Source organism: Theropithecus gelada, chromosome 17 (assembly GCF_003255815.1).
Source record: "Theropithecus gelada isolate Dixy chromosome 17, Tgel_1.0, whole genome shotgun sequence".
Taxonomy (NCBI): Eukaryota; Metazoa; Chordata; class Mammalia; order Primates; family Cercopithecidae; genus Theropithecus; species Theropithecus gelada.
In genome coordinates, this window is record NC_037685.1 from 51,685,124 (window position 1) to 51,706,077 (window position 20,954).

General features: G+C 44.2%; 1 protein-coding gene across 4 annotated transcripts in view; it reads left to right on the forward strand.

The window, feature by feature from the left end:
* Window positions 1–20,328, forward strand: part of CUL4A (cullin 4A) — a 56,956-nt gene extending 36,628 nt beyond the window's left edge. For 3 of the 4 annotated variants that reach the window (XM_025363950.1, XM_025363951.1, XM_025363948.1), the window contains exons 12-20: window positions 251–355; window positions 558–668; window positions 761–846; window positions 1,585–1,692; window positions 8,551–8,664; window positions 10,479–10,584; window positions 10,735–10,907; window positions 16,046–16,198; window positions 18,752–20,328. In XM_025363950.1, the coding sequence (XP_025219735.1) occupies window positions 251–355; window positions 558–668; window positions 761–846; window positions 1,585–1,692; window positions 8,551–8,664; window positions 10,479–10,584; window positions 10,735–10,907; window positions 16,046–16,198; window positions 18,752–18,847 (1,052 nt within the window). In that variant the 3' untranslated portion in view covers window positions 18,848–20,328. Of the gene's footprint in view, window positions 1–250; window positions 356–557; window positions 669–760; window positions 856–1,584; window positions 1,693–8,550; window positions 8,665–10,478; window positions 10,585–10,734; window positions 10,908–16,045; window positions 16,199–18,751 lie in introns of all 4 variants that reach the window. The other variant, XM_025363949.1, reaches the window with a different exon arrangement.
* Window positions 20,329–20,954: the final 626 nt, after the last annotated feature.

Genomic DNA, 20,954 nt, shown 5'->3' on the forward strand with positions numbered 1-20,954 from the left:
AGATTGCATTTAGAGATAAGAAAGATATTTAATCCTGCTTTAAACATTCAGTCCTGGCTTCGTTAAAATTTTGGGAAGTATTTACTTTCACGTGACTTGAGAAATACTTATCTTAGAAAATCAGATATTTGCTTTTTTGTCTTATAGCCATTTTGGGAAGGTTCCAGAATGTTCCTGTACATTGTTGCTTATAGAAATTGAAGATGCTGTTTTTTCTGATTTAGAGTATTTACTATATTTATGCTCACAGCAAAGCATGTGGATTCAAAGTTAAGAGCAGGCAACAAAGAAGCCACAGACGAGGAGCTGGAGCGGACGTTGGACAAGATCATGATCCTGTTCAGGTTCATCCACGGTGAGACTCAGAAAATGCTGCGTATTCAAGAGGTGTAAACACAGGCCCTGCTTTCTCAAAGGAGGTTTAACAGGAGAATGTCAGTATCAGTAGATCCAGTTTGCATTAGAATGAACTCTTTTAAGGGTTTTCAGCAGTTGAAGTTTAACATTTGCTTATCAACTCTCTGATGTCTTGATTATTCTCATCTGGTTATAAATAGGTAAAGATGTCTTTGAAGCATTTTATAAAAAAGATTTGGCAAAAAGACTCCTTGTTGGGAAAAGTGCCTCAGTCGATGCTGAAAAGTCTATGTTGTCAAAACTCAAGCATGGTAAGCGTGTGGGGCCTGGGCTTCTCCCCTCTAACTGACGGTTGCTGTCCCGTGTGTTGCCCTGATCTCACTCCCTCCTTCGCTGTGTCCAGAGTGTGGTGCAGCCTTCACCAGCAAGCTGGAAGGCATGTTCAAGGACATGGAGCTTTCGAAGGACATCATGGTTCATTTTAAGCAGGTGAGTCGTGTTTCTTCAGGTAAAGCAGCTTTTTAAAAAGTGTCTGTCTGTGTGGTGGCTCACGCCTGTAACCCCAGCACTTTGGGAGGCAGAGGCAAGAGGCTTTCTTGAGGCCAGAAGTTCAAAACTACCCTGATCAACATAGCAAGACCCTGTCTCTACAAAAGAAAAATGTTTCGAATGAGCAGGTAGTCCTAGCTACTGGAGTGAGGCTGAAGGTGAGAAGATGACTTGAGCCCAGGAATTTGAGGCCGCAGTGAGCCGTGACTGCACCACTGCATTCCAGCCTGGGCAGCAGAGTGAGACCTTGTCATGGATGGGTGGATAGATAAGTACGTACATAGACAGATAGAGATAGCAGTACCTTGTCATAAGTAGATAAATAGCTAAAGTAGGTAGATTCAATATATTAGATAGAAAAAATGAATCTCACTCTAAACTGTGTAAGAAAAAAATTACACTATTAATGTTTCACAAGTAAATTTTAAAAGGAGAAGAAAAAGAAGCTCTAAACGTGTGGCAAGAATTTGATTTCAGTGAGTCTGGTGGTGACACCTGAAGAAGGGAAAAAGGCAGTCCCAGTGAGGCATTGGGTTTCACGGAATACATTCTGGGGACTGAGATAAATTCTGATGCAGCTGAAACTTTATATTGAAAATTACACGGTTTATTTTGTCTTAGGTTAATTATGTTTTATTACTTTCTCAAAACGATTGTCTTGGATTTCTCTGTTTTTAGCATATGCAGAATCAGAGTGACTCAGGCCCTATAGACCTCACAGTGAACATACTCACAATGGGCTACTGGCCAACGTACACGCCCATGGAAGTGCACTTAACCCCAGAAGTAAGTGTGCGGAAGGCATACTGCCTGCTCCTGCTGTCATGCCCTTACCAAGCACAGATACATCGCCTTCAAGAATTGTTTAATGGGGAGTTTTTAAAAATAGCCCTCTCAGTCCGAAATCAAAAGTGCTCGTATATCCGCATTAGAAAGTGTCAACTTTTGTCGCCCTCTGTGTCTCCTCCCAGTGCAGCCTGTGTCCACCTGCTGACCTGCGGGGCCCATGAGCACAGGCACTCGTTTTGGAAGTTATGGCTTGTCGAGCTGCAGTTCTTGTCTAGTTGTTCTTTCTTTCCATTGTAGACAGTGCTGAAGTCTTAGGAATGGCATTATTTAGGACTTTCCTTATCAGCCACTACTTAGGCTACAGTAAGCCCTTTAGTGGAGAGTTTGCACACCGGAGGTAGAATTCTGTGCTCAGCGAAGTGAAAATCAGCAGGAGATACAATACATGCACCATTCATTGTAATACCAGGGAAAAAGAAAGGGCTGAGACCAGCCTGGAATCATGGAAGACTTCCTGGAAAAGGCGTCCCTTAAGCCTGATCTCAAGTCAAGATGAATAATGATTTCCTCAGCTGAGAAGGGAAGAAAGACTCACAGCTACAGTGGTTGGACAGTGTGATTCCTTTTCTTACCAGTCATAAGGGTCATGGCCAATGCTCCTTTAACAAAAGACAAATTAGGAGAAAACCATAACAAATTTATTTAATCTAAGTTTTATTTAACACAGCAGGCTTCAGAAATGACGACCAAAAACCCAGGGAAGACTGTCCGTTGTTATACTTAGGGTTGATAAAGAATGGGCAGCCATGTAGAAATAGGTGGGTTAGTCTGTTTTGCATTGCTATAAAGGAGTTACCTGAGGCTGGGTAATTTGTAAAGAAAAGAGGTTTCATTGGCTCACAGTTCTACAGGCTGTACAAGCATGGCCCCCGTGTCTGCGCAACTTCTGATGAGGTCCCAGGAAGCTTTCACTCAAGGTTGAAGGTTGCAGGCAAAGGGGGAGTAGGCTGGAGAGAGGGCGTAACAGGCAGTGAGGGAATGTCCCAGACTCCTTAACAATCAGATCTCATGGGAACTCATTACTGCAGGGAGGGCGCCAGGCCATTCATGTGGGATCCACCCCCATGACCCAAACACCTCCCACCAGGGCCCACCTCCAACACTGTGGATCACAGTTCACTGTGAGATTTAGAGGGGACAGACACCCAAACTCTTACCAATGCGGACAGAAGGGTACCATCTAACAGTAGTAGAGTAGTGGGGAAACAAGTAAGGCCTGTCTGTCCAGATTCTTCTTGTCCTCACTGGGCAGTGCTCTTTCCTCTCAGGTGTAGGCAAGACACGTCTGGAACAAGAGTCTTATGACTTAACTATCAGCAAGGTAGGTCAGAGAACTTCTTAATGTCCAGATCCTAGAAGGGCAGGAAAAAGATAGAGTAGTATCTCCGGGCTTTATGGCTGGCTTTGGGCAAGAGCGGTTTGAGTTTTCTCTGTCCTGCCTTGGGGAAGAGTTCTCATTCCAGGAGAACTTTGGTGGAGAAGGTGGTGGGGTGGGAGAAGGTGAATGAGAGACCTTGCTTCTGAGGCGTCCTAGCCAGACTTAGAGAACATGTGCAGGACTCCTGCTCAAAGAAAGCCAGGCAGCCTGCTTTCCACATTGGCCACGTGGTGCTGTCCCTTCCTCTCTCCACAGATGTTTGTGCTCCTGCACCGTTCCCTTTTCCCTTAATATTTGGCCAGGCGCGGTGGCTCACGCCTGTAATCCCAGCACTTTGGGAGGCCAAGACGGGCAGATCACGAGCTCAGAAGATTGAGACCATCCTAGCTAACATGGTGAAACCCCGTCTCTACTAAAAATACAAAAATTAGCCTAGCGCGGTGGCGGGTGCCTGTAGTCCCAGCTACACGGGAGGCTGAGGCAGGAGAATGGCGTGAACCTGGAAGGTGGAGCTTGCAGTGAGTGGAGATCGCACCACTGCACTCCAGCCTGGGCGACAGAGATTCCGTCTCAAAAATATATATATATATATTCTACTGGCTATTTCCCAAGAACATAAGCACCTGTCAAATGAGGACATTCACCCCGATGTAATACTTTCACCCCATTTCTGTTGGTTGTCTGAAGTATGTCCTTTGTGGTGTTTTTCTGGTACCCAGCTGACCCCAGGACCCAGGCAGTCTTCGATGCTCCTTGTGAGTAGGTTCAGGTTGGGCAGGTCCAGCCAGATGCCCCGTGTCCCCATCAGGATCCTGGCAGGAGGTGCGCACGACCATGTGCCCCAGTATCTTGGTGACATGTGATAGAATCCTTCTGATAAGGTGCTGGCTGGTTTCTCCAAGGTATCGGTAGTGTTTTTCCTTTTGTAATCACTAAGGAATCTGTGAGGAGACATTTCAAGACTATGTAAACATCTTTTTTTTTTTTTTTTTTTTTTTTTTTTGAGACGGAGTCTCGCTCTGTCTCCCAGGCTGGAGTGCAGTGGCCGGATCTCAGCTCACTGCAAGCTCCACCTCCCAGGTTCACGCCATTCTCCTGCCTCAGCCTCCCGGGTAGCTGGGACTACAGGTGCCTGCCACCTCGCCCGGCTAGTTTTTTCTATTTTTTAGTAGAGACGGGGTTCCACCGTGTTAGCCAGGATGGTCTCGATCTCCTGACCTCGTGATCCGCCCGCCTCGGCCTCCCAAAGTGCTGGGATTACAGGCTTGAGCCACCGCGCCCGGCTATGTAAACATCTTAATCCTTATCCAGCTGTCACCTGTGTGGCGATTCCTGCCTGAACTGATTTTTACCGTGGTGAATGGGGATTTTTTTTCCAGCTCTATCATTTCTCTGTATTTAGAAGTTGGCGTTCTAAGGAAGAGCCCTTCTTTCCACCCCCTTTATTTATGTATTTATTTCTCTCTCTTTATATCATTATGAACTCATGGATTCTTAATTTTCGTACTTATTTTGATGCTTAAATTGTCCCATATGTGGTCCGTGGGCCACCCTTACGCTGGCTTCTTTGCTCTTTGACATGCCCACATCATTTGCTCTCCTCCAGACCCCGGCAACCACGCTCTGCTTCCTGTCTGTATGGATTTGCCTGCATTCGATATTTCACAGAAATGGAATCACACAATATGTGAACTTTTGTGTCTGGCTTCTTCCACTTAGCATGCTGTTTTCAAAGTCCATCCGTGCTGTACCATACGTCAGCGCATTACTCCTTTTCTGGCTGAATAACATCACAGTGTATCGATAGGTCACATGTCGTTTCTCCGTTCACCAAATATTGGGCATTTGGGTTATTTCCACCTTTTGGCCGCTGTGAATCATGCTGCTGTGAACATGCGTGTACAAGTTTTAGTTTGAACACCTACGGTCACTTCTTTTGGGGTATGTACCTGGGAGTAGAACTGCTGGGCCATGCAGGAACTTGAAGTTTAAGTTACTGAGGAATTGCCAGACTATTTCCCACAGCGGTTGCAGCAGCTTTTATTCCAGTTAGCAATCACGAGAGCTTCGCACCTTCTCACCTACACTTGTGATCTGCCTCTTTCGTTGTCGCCATCCCTGTCCGTATGAGCTGGTCTCTTGCCGTGGTTTGCATTTCCCTGATGACTGTTGATGTTGAGCATCTTTTCATGTCCTGATTGACCATCTGTGTATTCTTCTTTGGAGAAATGTCTGTTCACGTGCTTTGCATACTTTTTAACTGGGCTGTTTATCTCTTGTTATTAAGCTGTAAGAGCTCTTTATATTCCGGATGCTAGATCCTTATCAGATCTGTGACTTGTAAGTATTTTCTCCCATTCTGTGGGTTATCTTTTTACTTTCTTGATAGTGTGCTTTCTACAAAAGTTTTTAATTATGGTAAAATCACATTTATTTTCTCTTTTGTTACTTTTGGTGTCATAGCTGAGAAATTGTTGCCAAATCAAGATCACAAAAAATTGAGGAGGTGGGTACAGTGCCTCACACCTGTAATCCCAGCACTTTGGGAAGCCAAGGATCACTTGAGCCCAGGAGTTAGGAGCAGCCTAGACAACATGGTAAAACCCCATCTCTACAAAAAATAGACAAATTAGCCACGTGTGGTGGTGCCCGCCTACAGACCTGGCCACTCAAGAGGTTTGAGGTGGCAAGATTGCTTGAGCCTGGGAGGTTAAGGCTGCAGTGAGCTGTGATCAAGCCACTGTACTCCATCCTGGGCAGCAGAGTAAGACTCGAGACCCTGTCTCAGAAAAAGAAAATAAAATACCACTATGTATTCTCCCAAAAGTTTTATAGTTTTAGCTCGTATGTTTCAGTCTTTGACCCATTTTGGGCCTGGAATGGTAGCTGGCACATAGTAGCCAAACGATAGCATTATGATTATAATGATCATCATTAATACTGATCCAGTCCTAGGTAGGAATCCCAAGGAGATGATTTTTAGGGAAGATATGCATTAAGAGGTTTATCACAAACCATGGTACTTCTCAAGGCAAAAAGAAAAAGAAGAGGCTTATCACATTATTGAGTTTTATTTAGCTATGGTAATGCCTTAGTAGATGTATTTCCTGAAAGAGTGAAAGAGTTCCGTCCTTTAGAGTTACACAGAAATACCTACAAATGAAATGATAACACACCTGGGATTTGGTGTTGTTGAAGATGGGGAATAGGTGCATCAGGTGATATATACATGTGGTTTCATCGAAAGGTGACTCTTGGGCTGAGTTTTGAAGCATGAACAGGAGATTGCCAAGCAGGTGTAGGTGAGGTTGGCAGGAATTTCTGACAGAGCACAGCTTAGACAGAAACACAGAGAAACTAAAAGGGCACGTGAAGTCTAAAGAGCAGCAGGCATTTATGCAGCACCTGTTGGTGCCATGCGCAGTGCTGCAGTGGAGAGCCAGAGAGCCAGAGGCCCTGCCCCGTGAGCCTCTGTCCGGAGTCCACATTCACTCTGTGCTACAGAGGCCGGTAGAGCTAAGAGGGTGTCAGAGAAGGCTTCTCTGAGGAGGCGGTTCTGGAAATGAGTGGGTTTCATGAGGAAGATGGGATATGGGATCCAGCAGAAGAAACTACATGTGTGAAAGTCTGGGGGGATGAGAAGGTATGAAAGACGGTGGAATGATAGGCTGAACTGGGCCTGGGGGATGGGAGGGGCAGAGGCCAGGGCTGTGAGACCAGAGGTTAGAATTTCATGCTTTCTTTGTCCCACGGTCTTTGGAAGCCGTCCAAAGACACGGAATGGTGAGCGTGTGGGAGAGGAGCGATGGGTTTGGATTTGTGTTCCTGCCCAAATCTCATATGGAATTGTAATCCCCACTGTTGGGCGAGGCCCTGGTGGGAAGCGACCAGATCATGGGGCAGATTTCCCCCTTGCTGTGCTCATGGTAGTGAGTGAGTTCTCATGAGATCTGGTTGTTTAAAAGTGTGTAGCACCTCCCCCTTCTCTCTCTCTTCCTGCTCCGATCATGTGAAGATGTGCCTGCTCTTTCCCTTGCCTTCTGCCATTATTAAAAGTTTCCTGAGGCCTCCCCAGCCAAGCTACTTGTACAGCCTGCAAAACTCTGAGCCAGTTAAACCTTCCTTCTTTATAAATTACCCAGTGTCAGGTATTTCTTTATAGCAGTGAAAGAATGGACTCATACAAGGCGTGTAGGTGGATACCAAGTCCTGGAGCACTGGCATTTGCGGAGTGGATGAGAGTAGGGGGAGGCCACGCCCTGGGCTGTCCAGAGATGGTCTCCTGAGGCGGAAACTGATGAACCCTCCCGGGCGCAGCACAGACTCGTTGGAGAGCCCAGGTGCAGTGGACACCAGACAGGATCAAACTGAAGAGTGGAGGGTATGACGGACCAGGAAGGGCACGCAGAAGTCAGGGAAAGCACCGGGCACGGGAGAGTCACGCACAGCCTGCCCCTGAGAGGCATCCAGGAAACAGGAGCAGCATCCGGGCCGTGGGTAGGGCTGGTGCACTGAATGCTGGGAACTTGAAAATGCAACAACCACAATTGTTAAGGATCAGTAGAAAGTTTGGAAAATGTAAGAAATTCACTCAAGGCCAGGCAAAGTGTAATTCCAGCGCTTTGGGAGGCCGAGGCAGGGGGAACGCTTGGAACCAGGAGTTCAGGACCAGCCTGAGCAGCATAACTGTCTCTTAAAAAAAAAAAGAAAAAAAAAATCAATCAACAAGCATGGTGTCATGTACCTGTAGCCTGTAGTCCCAGCTACTCAGGACACTGAGGCAAGTGGATCACTTGCACCTGGGACGTCCAGCCTGCAGTGAGCTCGGATCGCACCACAACCTGGCTGATAGAGCAAGCCTATGTTCCAAAAAACGAAAGAAATTCACCCAGAAGCTAATCATAAAAACAGCTGACTTGTGCTGTCCTTTCTGTGCAGGCCCTGATGGAGGTGTTTGCCATCAGCCCCTGCACAGTGCAGCACAAGGGGTGGTGGTGTCACACCCTTCACAGATGAGGAAGCAGGAGCCCCGCTCATTGCAGGGAACACCAGCCGAGGCCAGGGCAGGGCATGGCCGGGCTGAGACACAGGATGTGGCCTCAGACACCTTTTTCTTGTCAGCTCCAGTCTTCACTCTGTGCCACTGGCCCCAGCAAGCCTGAGTGTGGGCAGAGACCACGGAATACAGCTGGTCTGTACCATGAAACACCAGTGTAAGCATTATCTCGTTGACACTGGGAAGCCCCAGAGTGTAAGGATTGAGGATATTTTTACAGATGATGGAATCCAGAAAGTGTCAGAATATAGAGCTGACCTTTTAATTCAGCTGTGAAAAGTTGTAAAACTCTGCATTGAATGTGGGGCTATTGAGATGGATGGCGTGTGGCATGATTTTGTTGTTTTCCTATGCCTGACAGATGGTTAAACTTCAGGAAGTATTTAAGGCATTTTATCTTGGAAAGCACAGTGGTCGAAAACTTCAGTGGCAAACTACTTTGGGACATGCTGTTTTAAAAGCGGAGTTTAAAGAAGTAAGTTCTTTGTTTCGTTTATTTTTTATTGTTAATATGTTAATAGAATTTTTTTATTGTTATTAGACTTCGGTAGCAAAAAAGGAAAGAGTGTTGTTTCACTTTAATTCACTAGCTTTTATATGTCAATAAAATTAATAACAGTTAAAGGGTTAATATTCCAATCAATAAAAATTCTTAAGAAACCAATCCATAGAAAACCATTTACCTATTGAAAAAAAAAAAGAGAATGTGAAGAGGCAACTCATAAAAGCAAAATTGAAAAAATATCCATGAAGATGCATTACACTTATCTATGAAACAAAGGGCTTCAAAGTAAAATACAGTAAGATACCACTTTTTGACTAAGAGATTTGATGAAGCCTAAAAAACAGAGAAAACCAGATTCTTGCCCACTGCTGGAAGAAGCACAAACTGTAGTGAGCTTTTGGAAGGGCAGTTTGGCGTTATGAACTTTGGCAACACTGCCAAATTGTTGCCTTAGTTTCAACTCTAGGAACTCATCTTAATAATATATTTTCACGGATTAATGAATAAGAATAGTTGTTGCAGTGCTGGTTTTTTTTTTTTTTTTTTTTTTTTTTTTGAGACGAAGTCTCGCTCTGTCGCCCAGGCTGGAGTGCGGTGGCGCGATCTCGGCTCACTGCAAGCTCCGCCTCCCGGGTTTATGCCATTCTCCTGCCTCAGCCTCCCGAGTAGCTGGGACTACAGGTGCCCGCCATCACGCCCAGCTAGTTTTTTGTGTTTTTAGTAGAGACGGGGTTTCACTGTGTGAGCCGGGATGGGATGGTCTCGATCTCCTGACCTCATGATCCGCCCGTCTCGGCCTCCCAAAGTGCTGGGATTACAGGCGTGAGCCACCGCGCCCGGCTGCAGTGCTGTTTTTATGAGTGGTTATTTAAGAGGAGAGATTGCATACAATGGACTGATCAATGAAAAGAGCTTATCATGAAACGGCAATTATATACGCTAAGCAAAAACGTTATAAAATTCCTATGTTTCATAGCTGTTATATTAATAATAAACTTATCTGTACATTATGAAATAAGTTATACATACCAACTTTATATATATTATGGTAGAGAGTCATATACAGAAAACCATATATACTCTTCCTTAAGGTATTAGGAAAGTTAATTTCTGTTATCCCCAGTTTTTGCCTTACTTGCTGACTTCAGTTGAACTTGAGCTCCGCAGGGTCTGTACCAGCAGCGCCAACTGCGGCTCTCTCCAGGTGTGCAGGAAGGGCTTGTTGCGGGCTCGCGATCAGTCAGGGCTGAGTCCTCAGAGGGAGCCCCCGACTGCCACCCGACCTCTCACGTGCCTCTCGCGGGTCTGACCCAGAGGCATGTGGCAAGTTGCTGCAGCAGGAACTGCTGAATAGAAAAGGAGATCATTGGCCGGGCGCAGTGGCTCAATCCTGTAATCCCAGCACTTTGGGAGGCCGAGACGGGCGGATCACAAGGTCAGGAGATCGAGACCATCCTGGCTAACACGGTGAAACCCCGTCTCTACTAAAAATACAAAAAACTAGCCGGGCGAGGTGGCGGCGCCTGTAGTCCCAGCTACTCGGGAGGCTGAGGCAGGAGAATGGCGTGAACCCGGGAGGCGGAGCTTGCAGTGAGCTGAGATCCGGCCACTGCACTCCAGCCTGGGCCACAGAGCGAGACTCCGTCTCAAAAAAAAAAAATGTAATTTTTCTAAGATTGTACACGCACAGCTTCACAGGTGTGATGAGGCCTAAAAAAAAAATCTAATTTTTCTAAGATTGTACACGCACAGCTTCACAGGTGTGATGAGGCCTTCTCTTCCAGGGGAAGAAGGAGTTCCAGGTGTCCCTCTTCCAGACACTGGTGCTCCTCATGTTCAACGAGGGAGATGGCTTCAGCTTTGAGGAGATAAAAATGGCCACGGGGATAGGTATGAAAACCGCAGAGTGCATGGCTCCATGAGTTGTTCTTAAAGCATGTGTTTGTTTTAAGATAAGACATAGACTTGGTAGCATGATTTGTTTACTGTTGTTGAGTCTCATTCATGTAAAGCCAACCTCTGCGTTTGCTTCCCCTTCAGAGGATAGTGAATTGCGCAGAACGCTGCAGTCCCTGGCCTGTGGCAAAGCGCGTGTGCTGATTAAAAGTCCCAAAGGAAAGGAAGTGGAAGACGGAGACAAGTTCATTTTTAATGGAGAGTTCAAGCACAAGTTGTTTAGAATAAAGATCAATCAAATTCAGATGAAGGAAACTGTACGTATAAACTTTCTCTTTTTACTTATAGGGTGTTTAGCAAGGAGTCATTTGTTTTTGTAGTAATGTTTTTGACTGTTGTTAGAGGCCTGAAGCACATTTCTAAGATAATCTAATTGGGCTATGTAATGTTTATAAGAGTACTCATTTTCACGTCGCTTTCATTAACTTTACATTCTCAGTAGGAAAGAAAATCAGATAAAAAGCCACTTAATGTTATTCCTATTCACAGACAAATTGTGTGCTAAGCCGGAACTTCCCATGGTCATAGGGTTTCGAAAATTATCCACACTTTCTATGGTAATAGAATCTGATATGGTTCACTCGTGGTGGTGTGCGTTCTGTGGGTCTGGATAAATGTATAATGTTACGTATCCAGCATTATAGGATCATACAGGAGTTTCATTGCCCTAAAAACTCTCTTACGTTCTGTCACTGTATCCCTGTCTCCCCCTGAGCCCCTGGCAACCCCTGACCCTGTCACCGTCACCATAGTTTTGCCCTTTCCTGAGTGCCATACAGTTGGAGTCATAGTGTGTCGCCTTTTCAGATTGGCTTCTTTTATTTAGCAGAATGCATTTAAGGTTCACCATGTCTTTTCATGGCTGGGTAACTCTGCTTTTGGCACTGAAGGATTCTCCATTGTCTGGATGCATCACAGCTTATCCCTTCACCTACTGAAGGACATCTGGTTGCCTCCAACTTTTGGTGATGATGACTAAAGCTGCTATAAACATTTCTGTGCAGGTTTTAACTCCTTTGAGGGTGCAACTTTTATAGTGGGCAAAAGTGAGAAGGTCTCTCAGTTCCTTCTCCTCAAGATAACCACTATTGCCCTTTTTGTTTGTGGTCACAGCCTTTTTCTGTGGTGTAAGTATATGTAAACTTTTTTTTAAATGGGATCACTACGCAAGGCACAGTGGCATGCAGCCATAGTCTCAGCTACTCCAGAGTGTCGCTTGAGCCCGGGAGTTTGAGGCCAGCCTGAGCAATACAGTGAGACCCCCAACTCTAGAAAAGAAAAAACACCTGGGGTCACTGTATATATGGCGCCTGTCAGGGCCTCGTGTAGCCAGTTTTCGTGCTGATCACAGTCTTCTCCTGGCCAGGACTTGTTGCAGGAGCAGAGTGCCGGTTGTGTAGACCCACCAGGGCTGGCAGTGCCCTCGGCCACAGGCTCTAACATTCCTCCACCGCCCCTCCTGAAAATAAGATTACGTTCAACACCCTGGCACAGACATTTCTGTGCACTTGTTAGATGGTTTCTTTAGTGTGATCGTTGCTCTGGAGCTGCTGGGTAAAATAATGTGTCCTTTTCTTAGTTTGACTGCTCTTTTCCAAGTTGAAGTCTGGCAGATTTCACCCGAGTAGTGTCTGCCCCCACCTCCACCTGTCCTCCCTGTTCCCAGCAGCCCAGAGATCGTTTGTTGCAGTTTTCATTTTGATTTCTGATTTCTTTCAGCATCTTTCTACCACTCCGTAGTTTATACAAATTATATAATCTTTCTAATGCTCCATTTCTCATATTTAAAATAGACATACTACTACCTCAAGTTGTGAGAATTAAATGAATTGTTTGCCACACAGCTGTAAGCACTTCATAAATGTTGATGCCGATTTTTATCCTTAGCCATTTGTATTTTTCTTTTTTTAATTGCTCTTCAAGTCATGTACATTTGTTATAGTGTTCTTTCTCTTATGGATTAGGTGGTTTTCTTTATATATTAAGGATATTAATGCTTTGTTCCTTTTTTTTTTTTTTTTTTGGAGTTTCACTCTGTCGTCCAGGCTGGAGTGCACTGGTACAATCTCGGCTCACTGCAACCTCCGTCTCCCAGGTTCAAGCAATTCTCCTGTCTCAGCCTCTCGAGTAGCTGGGACTATAGGCACGTGCCACCACACTCAGCTAAGTTTCGTATTTTTAGTAGAGATGGGGTTTTACCGTGTTGGCCAGGCTGGTCTCGAACTCCTGACCTCAGGTGAGTCACCCATGGCCCCCCAAGGTGCTGAGATTACAGGCGTGAGCCACCATGGCCAGCCTGCATTGTCATTTTTGACAGATAATTTTGTTGTTCTTAGTGGGGTTTTTTTCACATAACAGTTTTTAAGTTCTCAAATATAGTCTCCTTTTCTTTTATGGTTTCTGACTTAACGTGTAATGCTGTATTAGGCCATTCTTGTATTGCTATAAGGAAATACCTGAAACTGGGTAATTTATAAAGAAGAGAAGTTTAATTGGCTCAGGGTTCGGCAGGCTGTGGGAAGCATGGCGCCAGCATCACCTCAGCTTCTAGTGAGGCCTCAGGAAGTTTCTAATCATGGCGGAAGGTGCAAGGGGAGCAGGTGTCTCACATGGCAAAAGCATGAGCAAGAACAGGGAGGGAGGTGCCCAACATGTTTAAATAACCAGATCTCACTACCGAGGAGGGCGGCCCAAGCCATTCGTGGGACCTGCCCCCATGTCCCAGTCACCTCCCACCAGGCCCCATCTCTAACACTGGAGACCACATTTCAGCATGAGATTTGGAGGGGACACATATTCAAAACCATATCACAGACCTAAGAGAGAAATTCCCTTAACCAGATTTTTAAAAAACATTTCTACTATGTTATTTTTCTAGAAGTTTTTACATTTAAATCTTTATTTTCATGTTGCAGAAATTATTTTAGTATCTGAAAACAGTTTAATTACCCCCATCCTTTCCAAAACCAAATTTGCAATATCATCCTTGCACGTTATTTGAATTATCACCTTATTATGTATCAAATTCATATAGGTCAGTTTCTCAATTCTCTTCTATAAATTCTGTATCTATTTTATAGCCAGCCATTTGTTTTGTTTTGTTTTTTGAGACAGTGTCGCCCAGGCTGGTGTGCAGTGGTGTGATCATAGCTCATTGCAGCCTCAACCTCTTGGGCTCAAGCGATCCTTCCACCTCAGCCTCAGGCATGTGCCACCGCGCCCAGCTAATTTTTTGTATTTTTTGTAGAGATTAGGCCTTGCCATCTTACCCAGGCTGGTCTTGAACTCCTGGGCTCAAGCAATTCTCCTACATTGACCCCCCAAATTGCTGGGATTACAGCCGTGAGCCACCACACCTGGCACCAGGTTCTTTTAATTAATGTAGCTGTTCCTATAACTTTATTCTTCCAGTGAACTTCACAATAATTATATCATGCCTTTACTCCCCCAAATAAGAACATTGACATTTTTAATCCATATTGCATTAAATTAATTTGCAGAGGTTTTATCTTTGTCATATTAAATCTTCTGATTCATACATATGTGTATATATATAAATATATACAAATGTTTTCTCTTTCTCAGAACTTCCTAGTTTTCTTCTGTAAGTCTTGCATATTTCTTGCTAGTCATAAATTTTCGTTCATTCAACAAATAACTTATTGATCATCTGTGGTGGCCCAGGTCCTCTGAAGCACTGAGAATTCATCCATTAACAATAAAGAATAAGTCTTTGTTTCTAGGAGTGTTCTGTCTTTTCCAGCAGAGAGGTAGCAGAGGATCACAGACATTGACTAACTTGTAAGAGTGGAGGAAAATGTTAGGATAGAGAAGTGCAGGAGAGTCTAATTAAATACTGTCGTCAGCGAACGCTTTCCTGAATAAGTGACTAGCTTTGCTCAGGAACTGAAAGAAGGCCTCTGGCTGCAGTGTCACTGCCAAAAGGGGAAGCTGAGCCACACAGGCCTGATCAGGCAGCCACAGCCGGACCCTCTGAAGATGGCTCAGACCTGTGAAGCATTTGGAAAACCACTAGAGTTTTAAGCAAGACAGTCTAATGAAATGCTGATACCTTATAAAGGGGACCTTTTTTCTTTACATTTCTGATGGTTTTTATCAGAATGTGTGTATTAATGCTATTTGTCTTTGTATATTTATTTTATTTCCAGCCACTTTACAAAACTCTTTAGCTTTGAAAGTTTTTCTCTTGATTTTCTTGGATTTTCCAGCTGAGCTACAAATAATGATTGTTTTGTCTGCACCTTTTCGATATACCTCTTTAGTCTGTTCTTGTATTGCATAGTTAGAACCTGTAATGTTTTTAAGGAATAGCAGTACTGCTAAGCTTCCTAATTTTATCTCTAGTTCAGAGGGTATTAACTTTTTGGAGGTCATGGATCCTGTTGAAAATGTGGTGAAAGCTTGGAGTCTCTCCCATCCTGAAGCATACTTGCCTCATATGTGTGCATGGACCTTCTGCCAACCCTCATTTCAACTGCAGATCCCCATCAGGTTCCTATTTGACTAAGATTAAGTTGTCTCTAGTATTTGCTGTTTGTTTCTGATAACCATGTTTTATCATGTTCAGATTCTTTCCTTTTTTATTCATCCTTGTATGCTAATATTTGTTTTAAATCAAAAAATCAATTTTCAATTTTATCATGCCTTTTCAGCATCTATCTAGATGGTCATATAATCTAACCTTTCAGCTGTTACAATGCTCTCACTTATATTCACGGATTTCCTAATGTTGATCGACACATTTCTGGAGTATATCCTGGTGGTCATTATGCTTTGTTTTGTTTACTGTGCTGCTAGTTTTAATCTACATCATACATAGAGTTGTTACAGCTTTCTTATAAGGAAAATAACTTTTAAAAATATTTTTCAAGTTTTGGTTTTGGAGTTTTGCTATTCTGGGAATGTACATTTTACTAGAACAAATAAACATGCTTAATAAAGTAGGATTCATCCAATGTCTGACCTTTCTTTGCATCAGAAAAACATTTCTCATCAAATTTGGTAACATCAAATCATTAATATTGAAATATAGACCAGGCATGGTGGCTCATGCCTGTAATCCCAACACTTTGGGAGGCCAAGGTGGGCGGATCACCTGAGGTCAGGAGTTCAAAACCAGCCTGGCCAACATAGTGAAACCCTGCCTCTACAAAAATACAAAAAGTAGCCAGGCATGACAGTGGGTACCTGTAATCCCAGCTACTCGGGAGGCTGAGGCGAGAGAATCGCTTGATCCCAGGAGGCGGAGGTTGCAGTGAGCCGAGATCATGCCATTGCACTCTAGCTCAGACGACTTAGTGAGACTCCGTCTCAAAAAAAAAATAAAAAGAAAATATATCTTTACACTTAACTTTTTTTGTTGTTTTTTGTACAGGTTGAGGAACAAGTTAGCACCACTGAGAGAGTGTTTCAGGATAGACAATATCAGATTGATGCTGCTATCGTCAGAATAATGAAGATGAGAAAGACTCTTGGTCATAATCTTCTAGTTTCTGAATTATATAATCAGCTGAAATTTCCAGTAAAGGTAAATGTAACATTAGCATAATTAAATTTGTAGTATTTGCTAAACAAGTGACAAAGCATGTTTAATTCTCACTATGTTCAGTCATATCATTTGACCTGCATTATTCATGATCATTTGTGTATACACTGAATGTAAAAAACTGGCAAATGTGAAGCTCTTTATTCCAGGTGTTGTTCATCACTGCTGTAGAAATGATAGAGCCCTGAAACTGTCCTTCCCAGGGATGGCGCGTGCTTCTTCATATTTTCAGGAAGGGAAGAGGTAGATGGGACATGGAAAGCCAAACACTTTTCTCATAGTAGTAGCTGTCAGGGTTACGTCACAATATTTTAGGGAAATGATAACAATAACTAATTTATTCAGCGTTTACAGGCTATACCGCGTTTTCCACCACAGTAATAATAGTCCACTGTTGCTGTTGCTTATGAAAGTCAGCCCATGGCCGGGCGCGGTGGCTCAAGCCTGTAATCCCAGCACTTTGGGAGGCCTAGACAGGCGGATCACGAGGTCAGGAGATCGAGACCATCCTGGCTAACACGGTGAAACCCCGTCTCTACTAAAAAATACAAAAACTAGCCGGGCGAAGTGGCGGGCGCCTGTGGTCCCAGCTACTCGGGAGGCTGAGGCAGGAGAATGGCGTAAACCCGGGAGGCGGAGCTTGCAGTGAGCTGAGATCCGGCCACTGCACTCCAGCCTGGGTGACAGAGCGAGACTCCGTCTCAAAAAAAAAAAAAGAAAGTCAACCCAGACCTGTCAACCCACGTTGTTTTCAGAACTGAGATTTACTGTCCTACTACGTGTGAGATGCAGGATAAGCCGGGAAAGTATTATGAAATGTGTTTTACACGTATTTATCAACCCAGGAAATACTGAACTCTGATGACGCCTGGCCTGTCAGGAACTGGACCAGCCACACCTGTTTTGGAGGGAAAGTCCCCAAATTCCATGTTGTGCAGTTTGAGCCTCCCATTCTATCAAGGGAATAAAGTTGAGATGCACTAAATAGTCGAACACTTAAGAGTCTGGTGGAAGTGCCACTGTCCATCAGCCCGCATTTGCCCCCTTCCCTGCAGAGGTGAGGTGCCGTCCTCAGGGCCCTGCACAGCTCCAGAGCACCGTCAGGGAAACTGCCCCTTCATCCCACCACTGCAAACAACCAGGCTCAGTGCAAAGCAGAAGGCGGGCAAGGGTGGAGTGTGGCCAACCAGGGCGCCCGCTCTGCTGTCATGGTTAGTTGGGTTTTCAGCCACATCTTTTTTTTTGAGACGGAGTCTTGCTGTCCCCCAGGATGGAGTGCAGTGGCGCAATCTCGGCTCACTGTAACCTCTGCCTCCCAGGTTCAAGCAATTCTCCTGCCTCAGCCTCCTGAGTAGCTGGGATTACAGGCACCTGCCACCACACCCGGCTGAATTTGTATTTTTAGTAGAGAGGGGATTTCACCATGTGGTCAGGCTGGTCTCAAACTACTGACCTCGTGATCCGCCTGCCTCGGCTTCCCAAAGTGCTGGGATTACAGGCGTGAGCCACTACGCCAGCCTCAGCCACATCTTGTAAAATGTGTGGCTTACGGCTGAATAGAAGGTTAAGTTTGTTTGGAAAATAGAGGGTCTCCCTTGTATAGGGAGAGCCTTGCACATAAGTGTTCACACAGATTTGCTTCCTAATATAGCAGAGCTGGAGTGGCTGTTCCCTCTGGGCAGAGACGAGCTATGGCTGTGGATTCGTCTACTCAGTCACCTACTTTTAGTGCAGGAACACTTGGGATTGTAGTTTCACTTACATAGACATGGCATGGCAATAACAATATAAATACATAAGAGTGAAAATACAGGCTGGCTACACTGCCTCACGTCACTGACCCCAGCACTTTGGCAGCTGAGGCAGGCGGATTGATTGAGCCCAGGAATTTGAGACCAGCCTGGACAACATAGTAAGACCCCTTCTCTACAAAAAATAAAGTTAGCCAGGCCTGGTGGTGTGCAGCCCGTGGTGCCAGCTACTGGGGAGGCTGAAGCACGAAGATTGCTTGAGTCCAGGAGGTGAGGCTGCAGTGAGCTGAGATCACACCACTGCACTCCAGCCTGGGCAACAAAATGAGACCCCATCTCAAAATAAATAAAATAAAATACAGTACTTAGGCAGAAGCATCCTTACAAAGGATAAAAGTGTCCCAAGAAGACATGATGAGATTTTCCTTTCTAAAAACAAAAATGTGTTGTGATCGGGTCTGCCTTGCTTATGTGCTCTTACTGATGGCAGATGATGTATGCACATTTCACAAATTTCACATTTCCCTCAGGAAGCCACGCTTTGACCATAAACTCACATAGACACTTTTTTTTAATCAAGAGATAACGTTAACTTTGTCTTTGAAATGGAAAGTTTTATTCATTTTATAAATATGTGTATACTTATAAATGATTTTCATATAAATATTTGTATATATATATTTCTGTAATTATAGTTATATACTTCATGCATATACCCCTTGTTTGTAAACATCTGTAAATTTAATGCCACTATAATTAGGGGCGTTTCATTTTTCTTTTTTAGCCTGGAGATTTGAAAAAGAGAATTGAATCTCTGATAGACAGAGACTATATGGAGAGAGACAAAGACAATCCGAATCAGTACCACTACGTGGCCTGACGCATCTGCAGACGGTTCCCCTTCAGGAAACACTAGAATGTACCCTCAGAGCAGGAAGCACACCTGTGCCATTTCTGGGACTCTGATTGATCCAGCTGTGGACATTGGAAGGCGAAGGAAGGGAGGTGGCTCCTGGGTCATCCTTCACAAGGCTCAAGACTTCAACCGGCAGATGTATCTTTTTCCCTCCAGTTTTTCCTCTAGTTCTTTTAGGCATTTAAATTGTTTCTGTTACTCTGTGCAAAATAACTTTGAGATTGGACAAGAAGATATTGCTAAAGAGAAGTTCCTTTAAAAGGTCTTGTTCTTGTGTCAAAAAGCTGAAAGTTTGGTTTGTTCTTGTGTGTGATCATGAATGCACAATGAAGAAGACCCTAGATGCTGCATTTTTTAGCTCTGAAGATTCCTTAGGTATCCCTGAAGACAGCTCGCTCAGATGACCAGCATTTAGAGTGGAAACAAGGGCCCTTCGTGGGTGAGCATGAGAAAGAGCCAGGGTTCAAAGCTGGCGAATGGATGGTGCGTCCTAGCCACTGGCCTCTCCGTGGTTCCTGTATTTCCAAAAGTTATAAATTTGATGGCTGTTTTTTTGTAAGTCGGGTTTCCGAGTGAGCTCCCTGACGTGCCAGGGCCATGGTGTCCGCCCTGCTGCGTCTGTTCGTTTCAGCTGAGTTGCTTGTGAATCTCTGTTTTAGGGTTTGGGGCTAGCGTGTTTGCGTTTCCATTCGAAGATTGAGTCTGGCAGTCCCTGTGTTTTTGCATTGGGGTAACTGCTCTTTGATTTTTTTTAATTGCAGTATTTGTATGATTGCAATAATAAAGTTTGGTTTGGTTTTTACAGTCATGCGCAGGGATGATCCTTGTTCTCTGCTGTAAACTGAAAAAAGTTTATGGAGACTGAAAGTCTTGATGTTGTGAAGCAGAGGTTATTTTGTGGAAAGATTAAAAGGATTTTGTTGGTACCTGGTTTTGTGTTGTGTATATATACATGAGGTTGAACAGTGAAAGGAAAGTTCAGTAGTGATGTTAGAAGGGTAACTATGACAAAGATACTTTTGAGATAACATTTAAAAGTACTTTATATTTTACATAATAGCATGTTTCATTTTGATTAAAAGCTACCAAAGGAATTTTGATCATGGCCTAAGTGTTTAAAGCAATATTTTCTGGAATATGCCGAGTTTATATAATTTGATTTTGTGCTAAATTATTAAAAGAGTCTCTTTTTGAAACATGCGGGTGGGTTTCCATATTAAAATCCTCACTCTTTAATAGTCATTTCTATCTTTGAGAATTTTCATTTATGAGTTCCATGATATGTGGTCTAAGAAAGACCAAACAGATTTCTATTTTTATTTCTTATATTTTAAGTTCGTTGTGTCTAGAGATTGTTAATATTGTAATTTAATGTAGACTTACTTTGAATAAAATTAGTTTAATTGGCCTTAAAATTACATTAATAAAACTTTGTGATATGCAAACGACACATTCTTCATAACTCTTTAGCAGCTTTGACTACTAGTGCACTAGGCAGAAGTCGGAGCAGGGAGCACCTGTCCCCTCTCAAGTGATGATTCTTTGCTGGCCACCTCTACCACAAAATACCAGTGAGGCCAGGTAGTGACAAATGGGTCTTTTTTACCTGGATGATTCGTTGTGCTGTGCCTTTAATTTGTTGCATTTGGGCACAGTGGCTCATGCCTGTGATCCCAACTAGGAGGGCAAGATGGGAGGATCGTTTGAGCCCGAGTTCTAGACCATCCTGGGCACCATAGGGAGATCCTGTTTCCATTTTAGTTTACTTATGTGTTTTTTGTTTTTTTTTTTTTTTTTTTTTTTTGAGACGGAGTCTCGCTGTGTCGCCCAGGCTGGAGTGCAGTGGCCGCATCTCAGCTCACTGCAAGCTCCGCCTCCCGGGTTTATGCCATTCTCCTGCCTCAGCCTCCCGAGTAGCTGGGACCACAGGCGCCGCCACCTCGCCCGGCTAATTTTTTGTATTTTTAGTAGAGATGGGGTTTCACCGAGTTAGCCAGGATGGTCTCGAACTCCTGACCTCGTGATCCACCCGCCTCGGCCTCCCAAAGTGCTGGGATTACAGGCTTGAGCC